This window comes from Ammospiza caudacuta, chromosome 1 (assembly GCF_027887145.1).
Source record: "Ammospiza caudacuta isolate bAmmCau1 chromosome 1, bAmmCau1.pri, whole genome shotgun sequence".
In the NCBI taxonomy this organism is placed as follows: Eukaryota; Metazoa; Chordata; class Aves; order Passeriformes; family Passerellidae; genus Ammospiza; species Ammospiza caudacuta.
Genome location: NC_080593.1, coordinates 117072191 through 117086469, shown reverse-complemented (window position 1 = coordinate 117086469; position 14279 = coordinate 117072191). Strand labels below are relative to the sequence as shown.

The 14279-nt window shown below is 38.8% G+C and overlaps 1 protein-coding gene across 1 annotated transcript; it reads left to right on the top strand.

Moving 5' to 3' along the window:
- The first annotated feature begins 1158 nt into the window (after nucleotides 1-1158).
- LOC131562390 (cytochrome P450 7A1) lies at nucleotides 1159-13042 on the top strand. The gene is made up of 7 exons (XM_058812073.1): nucleotides 1159-1191; nucleotides 6355-6499; nucleotides 7767-8007; nucleotides 8342-8955; nucleotides 10244-10374; nucleotides 11289-11464; nucleotides 12076-13042. The coding sequence occupies exons 2-7, from the start codon at nucleotides 6420-6422 to the stop codon at nucleotides 12373-12375; spliced, it is 1542 nt and encodes a 513-aa protein (XP_058668056.1). The 5' UTR covers nucleotides 1159-1191; nucleotides 6355-6419; the 3' UTR covers nucleotides 12376-13042.
- Nucleotides 13043-14279: the final 1237 nt, after the last annotated feature.

The following is a 14279-nucleotide window of genomic DNA, read 5'->3' as shown; positions in this document are numbered from 1 at the left end:
GAATGGTTTGGATTGGAAGTGAACCTTAAAGAACATCTAGTTCCAACTCTCTGCCATGGGCAGGAACACCTTTCACTGGGCTGCTCAGAGTCCCATCCACACTGGTCTTGAACACTTCCAGGGATGGAAAGTCCACAATGTCTCTGGGCAACCTGTTCCAGCGCCTCATCATCCTCACAGTAAAGATTTTCTTCCTTGTATCTAATCAAAATCTACCTTCTTTTGTTTTAAAACCTGTACCACTTGTCTGATCACTAAGTTTGTGCAGAAAGTTCCTTTCCATACTTCTTGTAAGCCCCCTTTACATACTGCAGGACTGACAGCTAAAGAGCAACTAGGAAGCTACAGAGCAGTGCAGCTCTTTAAAAGGGGGTGAGGGAGGGGGGGAGGGGGGGAGGGAGGAAGGAAGGAAGGAAGGAAGGAAGGAAGGAAGGAAGGAAGGAAGGAAGGAAGGAAGGAAGGAAGGAAGGAAGGAAGGAAGGAAGGAAGGAAGGAAGGAAGGAAGGAAGGAAGGAAGGAAGGAAGGAAGGAAGGAAGGAAGGAAGGAAGGAAGGAAGGAAGGAAGGAAGGAAGGAAGGAAGGAAGGAAGGAAGGAAGGAAGGAAGGAAGGAAGGAAGGAAGGAAGGAAGGAAGGAAGGAAGGAAGGAAGGAAGGAAGGAAGGAAGGAAGGAAGGAAAAGAGCATCAGCAGAAGAAAAGATAAGACAAGCAAAGTGAGGCAGAAGGTGCCGTTGCATTCTCTGCTCCATCTGCTCGAGCAGCCCAGAACAGCTTGTAGTATTCACCCAGACAATTGGATTGCTGCAATCTTCTCCTGGCTTGCTACCTAACTACCTTTCTTCAAATAATTATTTTGTAGCAGTAAGCTGCATAATGTTTATAATCACATCTGAGATTTGATTTCTCCCTGTTAAGTGTTTTGAGCACCTGCAATTGCACATTTAGAGTAACAGGATAATGTAGAAGCTTCTGTTTTGTTATGAAATTGTACAACTCAACTCCAGGGTTTTAAAAAAGAAAAAACTGCTTTAAGAAGATGCAGTTTGCTGCACTGGATGAATGGTAATAACTCCTCGTGGTTTATTTTACAGCCATTTCCTTTTCCTGTTTGGGTTCCCGTATGAGTTCTCTTTTGTCTCCACTTTCATAATTGCTCTCTTTACAGCTTCTCCTCAGCAAAACTTAGAAAAAGGTAACTTTCATAAATCTTAATATTATCAATTGTTACTTTAATCATATGTTTAATAGTTTCCTTTCCTTTTTTTCCTATTAAAATTCAAGTGAAGGATGGTGTTTCTGATTGAGATTTAGTTTCTAATGCTTGATATTAAAGGGAAGATAGTGGCATTGTAAATCCCAGGTCTGACAGGAAGGTTGCCAAACTTTCAACTGACATTCCTAAAAAACAAACAAAATTCCAGAAAGAAAATAAACTGATATGGTGCAAGTAAATCAAGTTGATTATCTGATATATAAGCACATTCAGAAGATACTCTGAGATAAATATGGAAATATTAATTTGGTCATTAGAGGAAATATCTGTCCTTACTATTGTTAAAATGCTCAGGGCAATTGTTCTGAAACAGGATGCAAGTTCCCAAGCCTGTCTAATTTTATAGCCCATCAATGTTGGTTATCCTAATGTAAATACAAGGCATTGTCTGTGCAGAGTGCTTCATCATGAAAAAAAATGACAGGGTCAAATATATCAAATACATATGTATTGTAATATATACAATGATATCAGATTACAAAAGAGTTGTACCTCTGCAGTTGACTTACAATCAGCAGGAAGAAAAAAAAAAAAAGATGATGTTGATAATGATTTTTTAAAAATTTTATTTTTAATTTCTTTTTTTAAGGAAACAGGAACATGCTATTTTGCTGGAGTCAGATGATTCACAAATTCTGCAGAAGGCAGGGTATAATGCAGGCAAAGTCTGCCCTCTTAACAACCATGACAGTTGCTAACAGAGCTGTGGAGTGATATTGTAATAGCATGAATTTATTTTAGGTTGTGTAGATTATTAAATAATTAAACTATGGCATTATTCTTTACAGTGTCTTTAGTATAATTTTACTCATATTCTTTTAGATAGTCTGTTATAATTTAGGTATACAAGATTTCCACCTATTCCATTGACCCAGGAAAACTAGGGGAAAAAGGTGAATCCAGCTAGGGATCTGTTGGAACTATATCTGTAATTACAATCTCTCTGGGGAAGATGCTGCGTTTCTGGCATGATCCCTTGGTAACAGCAGCTGGGTTATGAGGGCAGGCTGGGCAGTGTTGTGCCATGGTGTGCCATGGTGTGTCAGGTCTGTTGTTGTGAGGGGACACGGCAGCCAGTGTTCTCTTCCCTGTGCCCAGGGCACTGCTGATGCCTTTCAGCTTGCAGACATATGATGGCTGTGCCAAGTCAACACTGGTGCTGCACAAGAACCTTCAATTTCTGGACTGTCCCCAGTACAGGATCCTGTGTGCTGATAGCCATCATTCCTCTCGTAAAATAGATGTTTCTTGTGGCTGGTGAGGACTAAAGCCTTATTTCTTGTTCTGTTTAACATCTTCAGTGATCCCAAAAAAGCCAGGTCTTCAGCTTGGCCCTCAGAAACCTCAGTGATCTTACCCAGCATATCTCCATATCTTCATTTAAGTGATACTTGATGTAAATGCAAAGAAAAATATATAGACCCATGGAAGAAATATCATTTTTGGTGTATGGAAGCAAGAAACAAATATTGACTCGCCAAGTTCAGTGGCTGCTGTAAAACACAAGTGCCACACAAGGAGGTTACCAGTAGGTGGTGACATATAATTATTTATTAGCTGTTTTCTGGCTGCAAAGGTTCTGAGCTACAAGCAGCTTCACTGTGAAACTTCTTGTTTAAGCTTTCCTTTTGTATTGCTCCACCTTTCTGAGATCTCTTTTACAAGTTTCACAGCTGCAGACGTGCTTCCTAGCTGCAATTGCATCTTCTGGCTGTAGCATGTTAGCCTGCTCGTGTTCTGTGAAATGCAGGGCTGCCTTCCCACTGCTGGGCAAAATGCTTGGTTTGTGTGGTTTCAGGGATTTTTGTCTGTTGATAGAAGGAAATAAACTAGTTCTCACAACATGTGCATGAGAAAAAAAAGCCAATCCTTTCTTTGTACAGTGTATCTCTTATTTACTTCCCATGAATAAACAAGTTATAGAGTTGGCTGTATGGAAATCTGTGTGGAAATCTGCTATTTACTGCCAAATGTAATCAGCAGCCTCTCCTAAGTCCAGCACACCCTTTCTGCACATCAGTGCTCCCAGGTTATGAAGCCATTAGTAACCCTGGAAAAACATTATTCCCCTCAGCTTGGTCTATCTATTTTTTTCTGTTAATTTAAATACCATGTATGGATTGTCACTAATAAAAGCCGTACAGCTACAACATATGAGATAAAGTTCAGGTTTGGATAGTGAGCAGTTTTGGGGTAGCAGGAGGAAACAAGCCTTAAGCCTTCTCTTAGGTTTCAGGAATCACCACAGAAGTGATCTGTTTTATGGGAAGGGTACTGGCTCCATGGAGGCCCCGGCTCCACTTGGCTGGCTGGAGCAGCGGTGATAGATAAGAGTGCTCCTGGCAGCCTCTGCCCACAGCCAGTGGGTGTATCTGGGTGAAAAGTGCCCTTAGGGGGAAAGTGGTGCAATCTAACCATGCAGCAGTCTCACCACAGTTCCTGGCCCTGAAGACACGAGCAGACCTTGTGCAGGCCCGGCTGCCCCCGGAGCCTGTGTGGGCAGCCATGCTGGGCTGGAAGCGCTGCTAAAAGCGGGTACTGGGTGAAATGTCAGCATGCCTGCATCCATGTGCTCTTGAGCTGGACTTTCTGAACTGGTTCTAGCTCAGTGCTCATTAGGGCTTGACCAAAATGTCCTATTACAGTTCTTAAAAGGTTTTGCATTTTCTACCTACTATTTGATACCTTGCTGAGTTTTTGATGAACACCCATGCTCAAACCTGCAGTGAACAAAGGCTTATACATTCAAACATATGCAGTGCTTTATTCCTGATGCTGTCACTGGCCTGAGTTGAATCTTGGGCCCAAGTTGTGACAGTTTTTCACATTAATATTCTTCTTACCATTTACACGAGGAGTTTTCTTCACTGAGCCAGAGCAGTACGTTTTTTCTGACTGCACCCATAACTCTTGTGGGTCATCCCCTTGGGCTGGGGCAAGACAGCCAAGCTCATACACAACACACAAAGGGTTGCAGAAAACGTACTCTCTGTCAATCAGTAGGACCACATGGTGCCTTTAATCCCTGCTGTACAGACTGGCAACTGCCTGAGCTTTGTCTGTGGGAAATACTGTATTTGTCTGAAGAACACCAAAATACCACACCCAGAACATCAGGGCACTCCACTAGTGCTGCTGAAAAATCAGGAAAGCCTAATGCCCACTAATATAAATGGAAGGAGATTCACACCTATCATCTGCTAAATTTGGTGGAGTATCTGTGGCAGACAAGACTCCTGATTGCCTTTATCACAAGGACACAAGTCACAGCCTGCAGCCTGTTGTAATACAGGCTGGCTTTGGGATTGTAGATTGGCCTATTTAAGACTTTCCTGAGAGAAAAAGAAATTATTTCAGGTAAGTTGCCAGGGAGCTCCTGTGCTCTGCTATTTTAGAGCTATTACATATGTACAAAGCAGAAAGTGAAAGAAGGTGGGCAGCTTTAGAGAAGTTACTGCTGCTGTTTTCTGGCAGCAGGATGCCATTTATAAATTATGTTATCATCACTTTGCAGCGCAACAACCCAAAGCACAGAGAGAGGAGGCAACTGTGATGGCAGCTCTACCTAGTGCAACACAAGATATGATGAGGGGACACAGGCAACTGCTGCTGGTTAAATGTTATTCCTGGGTCTTGGACACAAAATTGACAGTAACTTCTGACTTTTTCAGTGTTGTTTCAACTACACATCCAAAAAGAATTAGACACCAATATAATAAAATTATTATTATTTTTTAGGATGAAGAAGTCACAGGATGAAATCAAAGATGATGCCCAGAACTGAATTTTTCAATAATGCAAACAGACAGGAAATGGAAAAGCAAGGTTTTTATAAAGCAATTATATAATATCAAGCTAAATTCAGCTAATGAAGAATAACTTTTTATGGGAAAATAAATTAAACACTTGTGCTTAAATGAAAATGGGATAGAAGACTGGACCTGACATGCAAAAGGAGTGATTTTTAGATTAAGTGAGGGCAATCCTTGATGCTGCAAATAAGGTTAATTTCTTCAGTACAGTAATTTAAAATTTGACTCAAATGTAATGACATGTGCACAGTTATCCCATGCCTCACTGCCTGCCCTGGTTTGAAGCCAGGACAATAGTTCCACCTGCCAGATTTGAGTGTCAATGCCTTCAGTGTAGTGTTCTATTGCAACAGCAAGATGCCCAAATCTTTACTGTTTTTTCACATAACTGTAGGCACACCAACAAAAACTGGTACAAAAGTGAGTCTGAAAAACCCTTCAGTTTCTCTCTTAAAGACATATTAGGCCTTGGATGACTAATGGAACATCATTGTACCTGAGCTGCCTCCTTGATGGCTTGATGCCAGCTCTAGGAGCAAGCCAAAGTTTGAATTCTCATAAGTCAACAACAGAAAGGAGAAAATATTTAGTGGGAAAATAAAAGGTGGTCCAAGGACAATGAAAAAAAAAAAAAAAACTGAAACCAGTGTGGTTGTCTAGATCTACTTTCCTTTTCTTCTTTGATTCACTCTATGAGTCTGTGAAAGACCATTTCTACCCTTTCTTCCAGACAAACATTGTTAGAGGAAGTAGGTCCACCTCTGCAGCCATCCCTTTGCCCAGCTGCTGAACCCGCCGCTCCCTCTTGCAGTGGCACTCCAGAGCCAGGGCAGCCCACACGGAGAAGGGAGGGGAACAGGCTGGCAGCTGAAGGGCAGCACGGGCTGCAGCCACCAGCTAGCACAGCCTGAATCTCCTGGACACCGGTCAGTAACCATTTCATATATTGCTAAACTTGAACTATAAACTGCAATTGGTAAATCTGCAGGATTCATCAAAATACACCTGGCTAACCTTCAAATTATCAACTATTACAGCTGTTTGGTTACTTTGGAACTGCTTCTGCTACGTGACATTAGCTCAAGGCCAGATCTGCAACTGTCTGCATCAATCTGGCGAAGCTTTCTGCAGAAAGGTGACAGAGAAGAGAGGGAACAAGCTCTCTCCAGAAATGGTTAATCAATAGCTTGCTAGGTTGACTCAGTGCCATTAGATACAGTAGTGTACCCACTGTATATAAATTGTGACCTGTCTTCTGTTTCATTCTCAGTCACCTCTCCTGCCATCCTGGTAGCTACCCATTTTCCACTTGGAAGCTTTTGGGCATTACCAGAAATGTTCCTGGCATCCTGGATCTGGGGAATGGCAGTAATACTTTGTTGCGTGTCTTGGTTTCTTCTAGGGAGGAGGAGAAGGTAAGGACTCTTTGTAAAAGCATCTCAGTGTGCCTGGCCCTTATTTGTGTCAAATATCCTGTGTACATCACTAGGAGAACTGTTGTCAGACACACGCAGGACAGCATAGACAATGCTGTAGTTTGGTCTTTTGAGAGATTTATGTTCCAACCGAATTTTTGTGTATGAACTCTGCAATAATAGTGTATTGATGCCTAGAGGTAGCTGTAGATACAAATCTATGCATCAGGGAGGTAATTAAAATATTAATAAGTATGTCCTGATTTCCTAATGTTCTGAGATGTAATTTCACCTGTATTGTAATCACAGAGAATACCTACTTATATGTAATTATTGTTTAATACCTACTTACAAACATTTTTGTATTATATCTAGTAACACAATTTAATACAGGTAATATTTATGTATGAGGTGTATTCCTTAAAAGCATTTATCCTGCTGACACATTTACATAAGGAGTGAGTAATTTGCTTAACTCTTCTTATCTTTTAATTTCCACAGTAATTTTCTAGTTTTATTTTTAAAAGTTTAATTTTTAAAAAGGTGAAAATAATTAACTTCATTTACTGGAAAAGTTGAAATATTATATGAAAGTTATTTCAGCAGTCAATGTCCTTATGCAGGAAAGCTGTTTCTGCTTAAAAAAAGAAAATAATTTAAACATATGCTTCACTTTAAGTATCTGCTTAATTTACAGCATGTACTTGATGACACATTCTCTGGAACACTAGCTCTTATGCTTACTGAGAATCATAGCAAAATTCCCATATTTTTAGAAAGATCTGGTCTATTAATGAGATATGCCAATAATAACAACCTTTCTATGCTAAAAAGAGTCTTTGCTTGGTATTTAAATTAAATTGTGGACAAAATTGTCCAAAAATGTATAAGATAATATTAGTGTGATGGATTATTTATTAATGTGACAATTTCATAACTGTGTTTTAGCTAATAGCAACAATTTTGCATTTGGACAGGTGAAAAATATACATCTGATCCAGGGAAAAGAAATATTACATAATCAAACTGGTTTATTATGTGTATTATTATGTCTATTAATAGTTAAGTTGTTCTTTCTTATATAGCTTAGCTCTTAAAGGGGAGAAAAATTACTTGTAAATAAACTACTTATTTGTGATTTTTGTCTTCTTTTTTTTTTTTTTTCACATTACACAAAACCTATCATCAGTATTTTACATGCCTGATAGTTCTGGAGAAGACATCTTTATACATAATTTTAAATGGAGCTTTTGTTTGTGTTTTGTAGGCGGCAAGGTGAGCCACCACTTGAAAATGGGTTCCTTCCATACCTGGGCTGTGCCTTGAAGTTTGGTGCCAACCCCCTTGAATTCCTCAAAGAAAAGCAGAAGAAGCACGGCCACATCTTCACTTGCCATGTAGCAGGGAAATACATTCATTTCCTCACTGACCCTTTTTCATACCATGAATTGATGCGCCAGGGAAAACACTTGGACTGGAAAAAGTTCCACTTTGCTACTTCTGCCAAGGTATTCCTGGTTTTAATATCTAACATGCAGAGTATCTGCTGGCATACCCAGTTAATCCCTCTAAACATAACTGTGCCTTTGGATAGTTATGGATTGGTTTCACATTTCTGCACTTTTACTGGTTTAAAATATTGAGATCTTTTTTTCCTCTTCCTAAATGGAAAAGAAATTTGCAGTGATTTGGATGTTCTAAGACTATACATTATTTTGTTACATTGTTATCCTTTCCTCTAGTAAGCTATGAAGTTATACTTTGGCTTGTGTTTCTGTTAGAATTTATCATCCAGGTAATGACAGGCCTTACTTATCATGCATACAATTTATTTTGTGACAGGCTTTTGGGCATGGTAGCATTGACCCAGCGGAGGGAAACACCACTGAAAATTTTCATCAGACTTTCATTAGAACCCTTCAAGGCAATGCCCTAGATGCCCTCATTGAAGCAATGATGGAAAACCTCCAGTATGTCATGCTGCAGTCAAGAGCACCTAAGCTTCGGTCTAATACCTGGGTGACAGAAGGACTTTATACCTTCTGTTGCCAAGTGATGTTTGAGTCTGGCTTTTTAACACTTTTTGGTAAAGAATTTAATTCAAATAATGACAAAAACCTATCATCAAAGCAGGAAACTGAGAGAGCTCATATCCTAAATGCCCTTGAAAACTTCAAGGAATTCGATAAGATTTTCCCAGCCCTCGTGGCAGGGCTGCCCATCCACCTGTTCAAGAGTGCCCACAGTGCACGTGAGAAGCTGGGAGAGGCTCTCCTGCACAAGAACCTCCTGAAAAGGGACAACCTGTCTGAGCTTGTCACCCTGCGCATGTTCCTGAACGACACCCTGTCAACCTTTGATGACATGGAGAAGGCCAAGACCCACGTGGCAGTGCTCTGGGCCTCTCAGGCAAACACCATTCCTGCCACCTTTTGGACCTTGTTCTATCTTCTTAAGTAAGTCCCAATGCTTCTTGCTCCCAAACAAGCAAAATATTTGTCTTTCAGAAACCAATTAATTAGTACAGGCCAATTCAACTCCTTGATATCTCATCAGTGGTAAAAACTTACTGTTTGCAACCGAAGTGCTGTGTTGTTCAGGACTTCCACAGAAAAGCCCTTCACCCATCTGAGAACAAGTGGTGGGAGCACAGAGCAATTCTTTAGAAACTTTCTTTTTTTTTGTTAAGGAACAGCACTCCAGGGCAATGCTACACTTTGTCAAGAAAGCTTTGGAGTAAATCTGTATGATATGACATTAAAAGTGCTAGTTACAGTCAAAACATTAATTGTATTAAAGGCTACAAATATAACTAGACATTTTTAGACCATCTCACTAGAGCAGGCAAAATGAGGTTTAACTTCATTATTGTTTTCACAGATACTTAATAGAAAATAATTTATATGTTGATAAATCCCACTGAAGCTCTACTGTAGATTGCACGTGCTGAGCTTGTTACTTGTGAGACAAGTGCACAGCTCAGATAATGCTATCAAATGTCCATTTTAGAGTGGGCCTTTCTGGATTATCTGCTTCAGCCAACACTTTTACTTATCATACCTACTTCCAATGCTAATTTTTGAGATTATTTAGTACTTTTTGCTCCAATAATGCATTTGCTTTAGATTTTCTGAACTTGGGGTCTTTTAACACCCTGATTGTGCCTTCCTCAAGACACAATTGGGGCCTCCTTTATTGTGTTTATATATTTCACCAAAGCTCATATATTCCATGTCTGAAAGAAAGGCTAGACAGTGAAGGGTGCTATGTGGGCTCTTGGTATTAGGAAGATTCTTTTCAACTAGACACAATATTGTCACAGCAGTCAGAATAAATGATGTTATAAAATTGATCTATAATCCTGTTCCTAACCTTTCTACCTGCAGTGGGGCTATTTCCTAATCTACAACTGGCAGGTTTTTTCCTTATTTTTGGCATTGCTTTTTAGTGCCAATACTGTTTATTACCTGAATTATACACATCAGTTCTGTCCCACTTGTCATTGCAGACAAAATCAAATACTTGAGATTCCTTTTTTTTCTTGTTTTTTTCCTTTGAAGTTATCATACCTTTGCCAAGACATGAAATAAATAGAACTGCAGCTTTTTGCTGCAACATTTTTATTTTAGAAGGTTGTACTTCTCTCTCAACAAAACAAATTTTGGTCAGAAAGAAAGTTAATAGCAAAACCACTTCTTAAAGAATTTTTAAATTTATGTTATACCTTTGCTCTTTTGATCTTAGGAATCCAGAAGCAATGAGAGCAGCTACCAAAGAAGTGCAAAGTGTTTTGGAAAGTGCTGAAGAGAGTATCAGCTTAGATGGCAAACATATTTCCTTGAACCGGAAACAGCTGGATAATATGCCAATACTGGGTATGACTATTTTATGCAGGATTATTTTATGCAGAAATCACACTACAATTTCCATGGTCTTCTGTTTATTACCATATAAATGCTTGCTATAGAATTCCTATGGAATTAGCAAAGAAACAGGAGAACAGGAAACTATTATGTTGCTTAACAGTAGCCAACACAACCAGGCTTCCCAATATCCCAGGTGGTACTGAGACTATCAAAATTCACATGAACAGCATTTTTTCATGGGTAATGGTATGTCTCAATAATCCTATACTGAACATAACATAGACACATGGATAATTCTGAACAATATTTTGTTTGATTATGTCTTTAAATCAAATAAAAAGGTGTTGCCAAAACTTAAATCCTTATTCTTATCATGTGAAGCAATGTTCTCTAATATCATTACTTATATTTCCTCTCAATATTTTTTAAATTATAATTTTCAGAACTTACAGAGAGTTGTTATGATGCTGTTTTTTAACTACTGTTACTTAAAAAAAGAGTCAGCTAATATTGAAACAAAAACTTCCCACATTACTTTTTTTCTGAGTATGGGTTTCTATACAGGACCTCTTAAAGCTCCAGAAAATACTGCTCACTGCACTGTTTCTTTGTTATATTTTCAGTTTTCACTGGTTTGGTCTTTATATCAGAGTGAAAATATGTCTCACTTTTGAACATTCTGTTTCGTCCACTCTAAGCATTCTTTGTGGGGAAAGCAGATTAGGCTCTCAGTGGTATCTGCAGAAGGGATAGAAATGCTAAAAAGAAATTAGATACTTTTTTAGGCATTTAGAAAGTTAATAATAAAATATTTCTTCTAATAAATCTAGGGTTGGATAACGGCTCTGAAATAGTTCAAAATCCATGACCTGCCCCCAGTTTCACTGTTTCCATGGCAATCATTCCTTGTCCTGTCCCAACAGACAGCATCATCAAGGAGGCGATGAGGCTCTCCAGCGCATCCATGACTTTCCGAGTGGCCAAGGAGGATTTCACTTTGCACTTGGAGAACGACTTTTACAAAATTCGCAAAGATGATATTGTAGCTCTTTATCCTCAGCTGCTGCATTTCGATCCAGAAATCTATGCTGATCCCTTGGTAAGCATTTTTTTGCAAACTGCATTGAACTTGGTGTTCTGGCAGAAGTTAACAGGCCTTTGGATAAAGCACTTATTGAGGTGCCCCATGGCTGGTTCTCTGTTGTACCCCAGACAATCCATTCTTACACCTGAAGATGTGATAACAAGAAAAAACAAAGGCAGTGAAAGCACTATCTGCAAAACAGATTTTAGTGCAACCAAAAGGTGTGCTACGAGCCCCAGACAGCCCTCTAGTTACTGCCTTCCTCAGTGAGGGAAGATCATCATTATGAGGGTTTTTAAAGAAGGATAAAGATAATAATTTCCCTAAGGCACAGAATTAGAATTCTTCCAGTTCTCCTTCTGCTACATGAATAAGAATGCAGATTACAATCCTTATTTTTAGAGGTCAGGAAAGAAAAGGGGAGTTATCAGCAAAGAACCTGGGATCCTGTCCCACATAACAGAACTTGTCAGCAGCTACTCTTTCGTAAAGAACCCCATGGGGAATGGTGGTACTCTACAATTCTGATTGGGGGAGACATCCTTTTCCCAGCCTGGCTTAGCAGCTTTATCTGGCATCTGGAGGTATCCAAATACCAAGGAACCCTTTTGTGTGTTTAATTGCAGACATTCAAATACGATCGCTTCCTGAACGAGAAGGGAGAGGAGAAGACCGACTTCTACCGGCACGGCCGGAGGCTGAAGCATTACTACATGCCCTTTGGGACAGGCATAGCCAAGTGCCCGGGAAGGCTCTTTGCTGTCCACGAGATTAAACAGTTTCTGGCTCTGATTTTTTCATATTTTGAGATAGAGCTTGTGGACAGTAATGTGAAGTGTCCCTCTCTAGACCAGTCCCGTGCAGGACTGGGTATTTTGCAGCCATCAAATGACGTTGATTTCAGGTACAGGCTGAAATGCTTATGAGTACATGTTTTGTATTATGCATATGCACTATGTACTAGTAGTACATAAATACACTGTATATACTAACAGTACTAAATGCACTGTATAACATATGCTTTATATACATTTTATGTATATATGCAAATGAAATGCTTCAAGTCTTGGGGGGAAAATATATGTAAAGATGCTGCTTCACCATTTTAATGAAAAATGTGCACCAGCATGGTACCGGCATTCAGTGGGTTTAGTGCTCTCTTTTGATGCAAATGTTTCCCTTTTTACCAACCATTTTGAAAGGCAAGTTAAGGTTTTCCATTGTGTGTGTCCAGCAGCCAGGTTTTTTTCTGTCAGCAAATACTTTCCCACAGGTAGAATTTCATGAGCTAATTCATAATAATTTCAAAATTGTACTGCAGTTAAAATATAATCTTTTCTATAATTGAAATCTTGGGTGGGGGGCTGGGCCTCCTCATAGGTGAAATAAAGTTTTTGTTGTATAAAGGCAGATTCACAGTGGGGAGGAGAGAGTTTCCTGGGGAATTACATTTATGGTTTTATGAAAAACTGGAAGAAGATTTGAAAAAAACCTACAGAAATATTCACGTTCAAGTGAAACCTCAAAACTTGTATTATATTCTTTGTAAGATACTTATTTTTAGAAAGTACTAACTGTCTTAAAATAAATTATATTGGCTAAACCAATTGCATCTCGAGACTGTTTGTTGTTTTAACATCTTAGCATTATCAAAGGTTTATGCACTCATCCAAAGCCACCCACACCAGTTTTAAACTAGCCAGCTCAAATACCAATATGGAGATAAATAAATATCTAACACATATTCACCAGTGGTTCTGGCTTCATTTAACCTCATTGCCTAAACTCCATATTCCATGAGCCTCCTTAAGTCTTTTTTCCTAGTCTAATTCCATTAAAGTTACCATGGGTAGTGGTGTGCCCACACATTTTATTTTTAGTGATGGCATGTCCATAAGAACCATTGTTTCAAGGTTAATATAATTTAATTCTCTCTAATATTCCCGTCCTTTTCTGCTACAAGTGGCGGATGTATGTATGTATGTCTGTCACAAAAGTCCATTTTTTAATGAAATTTCTTTGGTCTAAAAGAGAGAGCTTTCTTATAATTTGCTGATGAAAAGAACATATGGACTTAAACATTGTTTTTATCCTGCTTTTTTCCAAGAACTTTTGATCTGACCTTTTGTCCTTAACTCAAAAGTAAGCCTCGTGAGAGAAGATGAGATGCAGGACTATTTGATATTTTCACATTCTGGCAAGATATCCAGCCTAGCTGATAGAATTGTTCCTAAATAAGGAATTTTTGATTGAGTTCTAGAATTACTTTGAATTATCTATTCTTTTTTCCTCTCACATCCACTGTGCTAAATATTCAAAGGTTAATAAAAAGATTATGCAGCATGTGCATAACACTTTATTTTTTGTGCAACACACATTTATTATCTGTGTGTTGTCTTTGTAATTTTATTTAATCTTTTTGCATTTTCAAAGGAGAACAGAGAACATAAATTTCATGCACGATGTATAATATTAAACAATTATATATAATGCAAGGAGGGTTGAATTATTACTTTGGTTCTCTTGGGAAGGGTAGTATCCAGTACAGCTTGTTTCCACACTTCTGCCAATTATATTTTGTATGATTCATATAAATTATAGCATATTCAATGTAAGCTAATTTGGAGAGTGAATGCAAGCCTGACATGCACCCTGGTACTTGTTGTTATCATTAGAATATCTGCTCCTTCTTTCTTAAATAAATCCTGCTTGAAACAGCAGTTTTTGAGGGCAGCGTGGCTATGTAATATTTTAAGAAAAATGCACTGCCTTGAAGAAAAGGAATTCAACATGGAAAACAACAACAGAAAAGAGATAAGACAACTGCTAA

Coding starts and splice junctions, on each gene's coding strand:
- LOC131562390 (XM_058812073.1), top strand. CDS start 6,420: ATGTTCCTGGCATCCTGGATCTGGGGAATGGCAGTAATACTTTGTTGC. Junction 8,008..8,341: donor ACTTTGCTACTTCTGCCAAG/GTATTCCTGGTT, acceptor ATTTTGTGACAG/GCTTTTGGGCATGGTAGCAT. Junction 11,465..12,075: donor AAATCTATGCTGATCCCTTG/GTAAGCATTTTT, acceptor GTTTAATTGCAG/ACATTCAAATACGATCGCTT.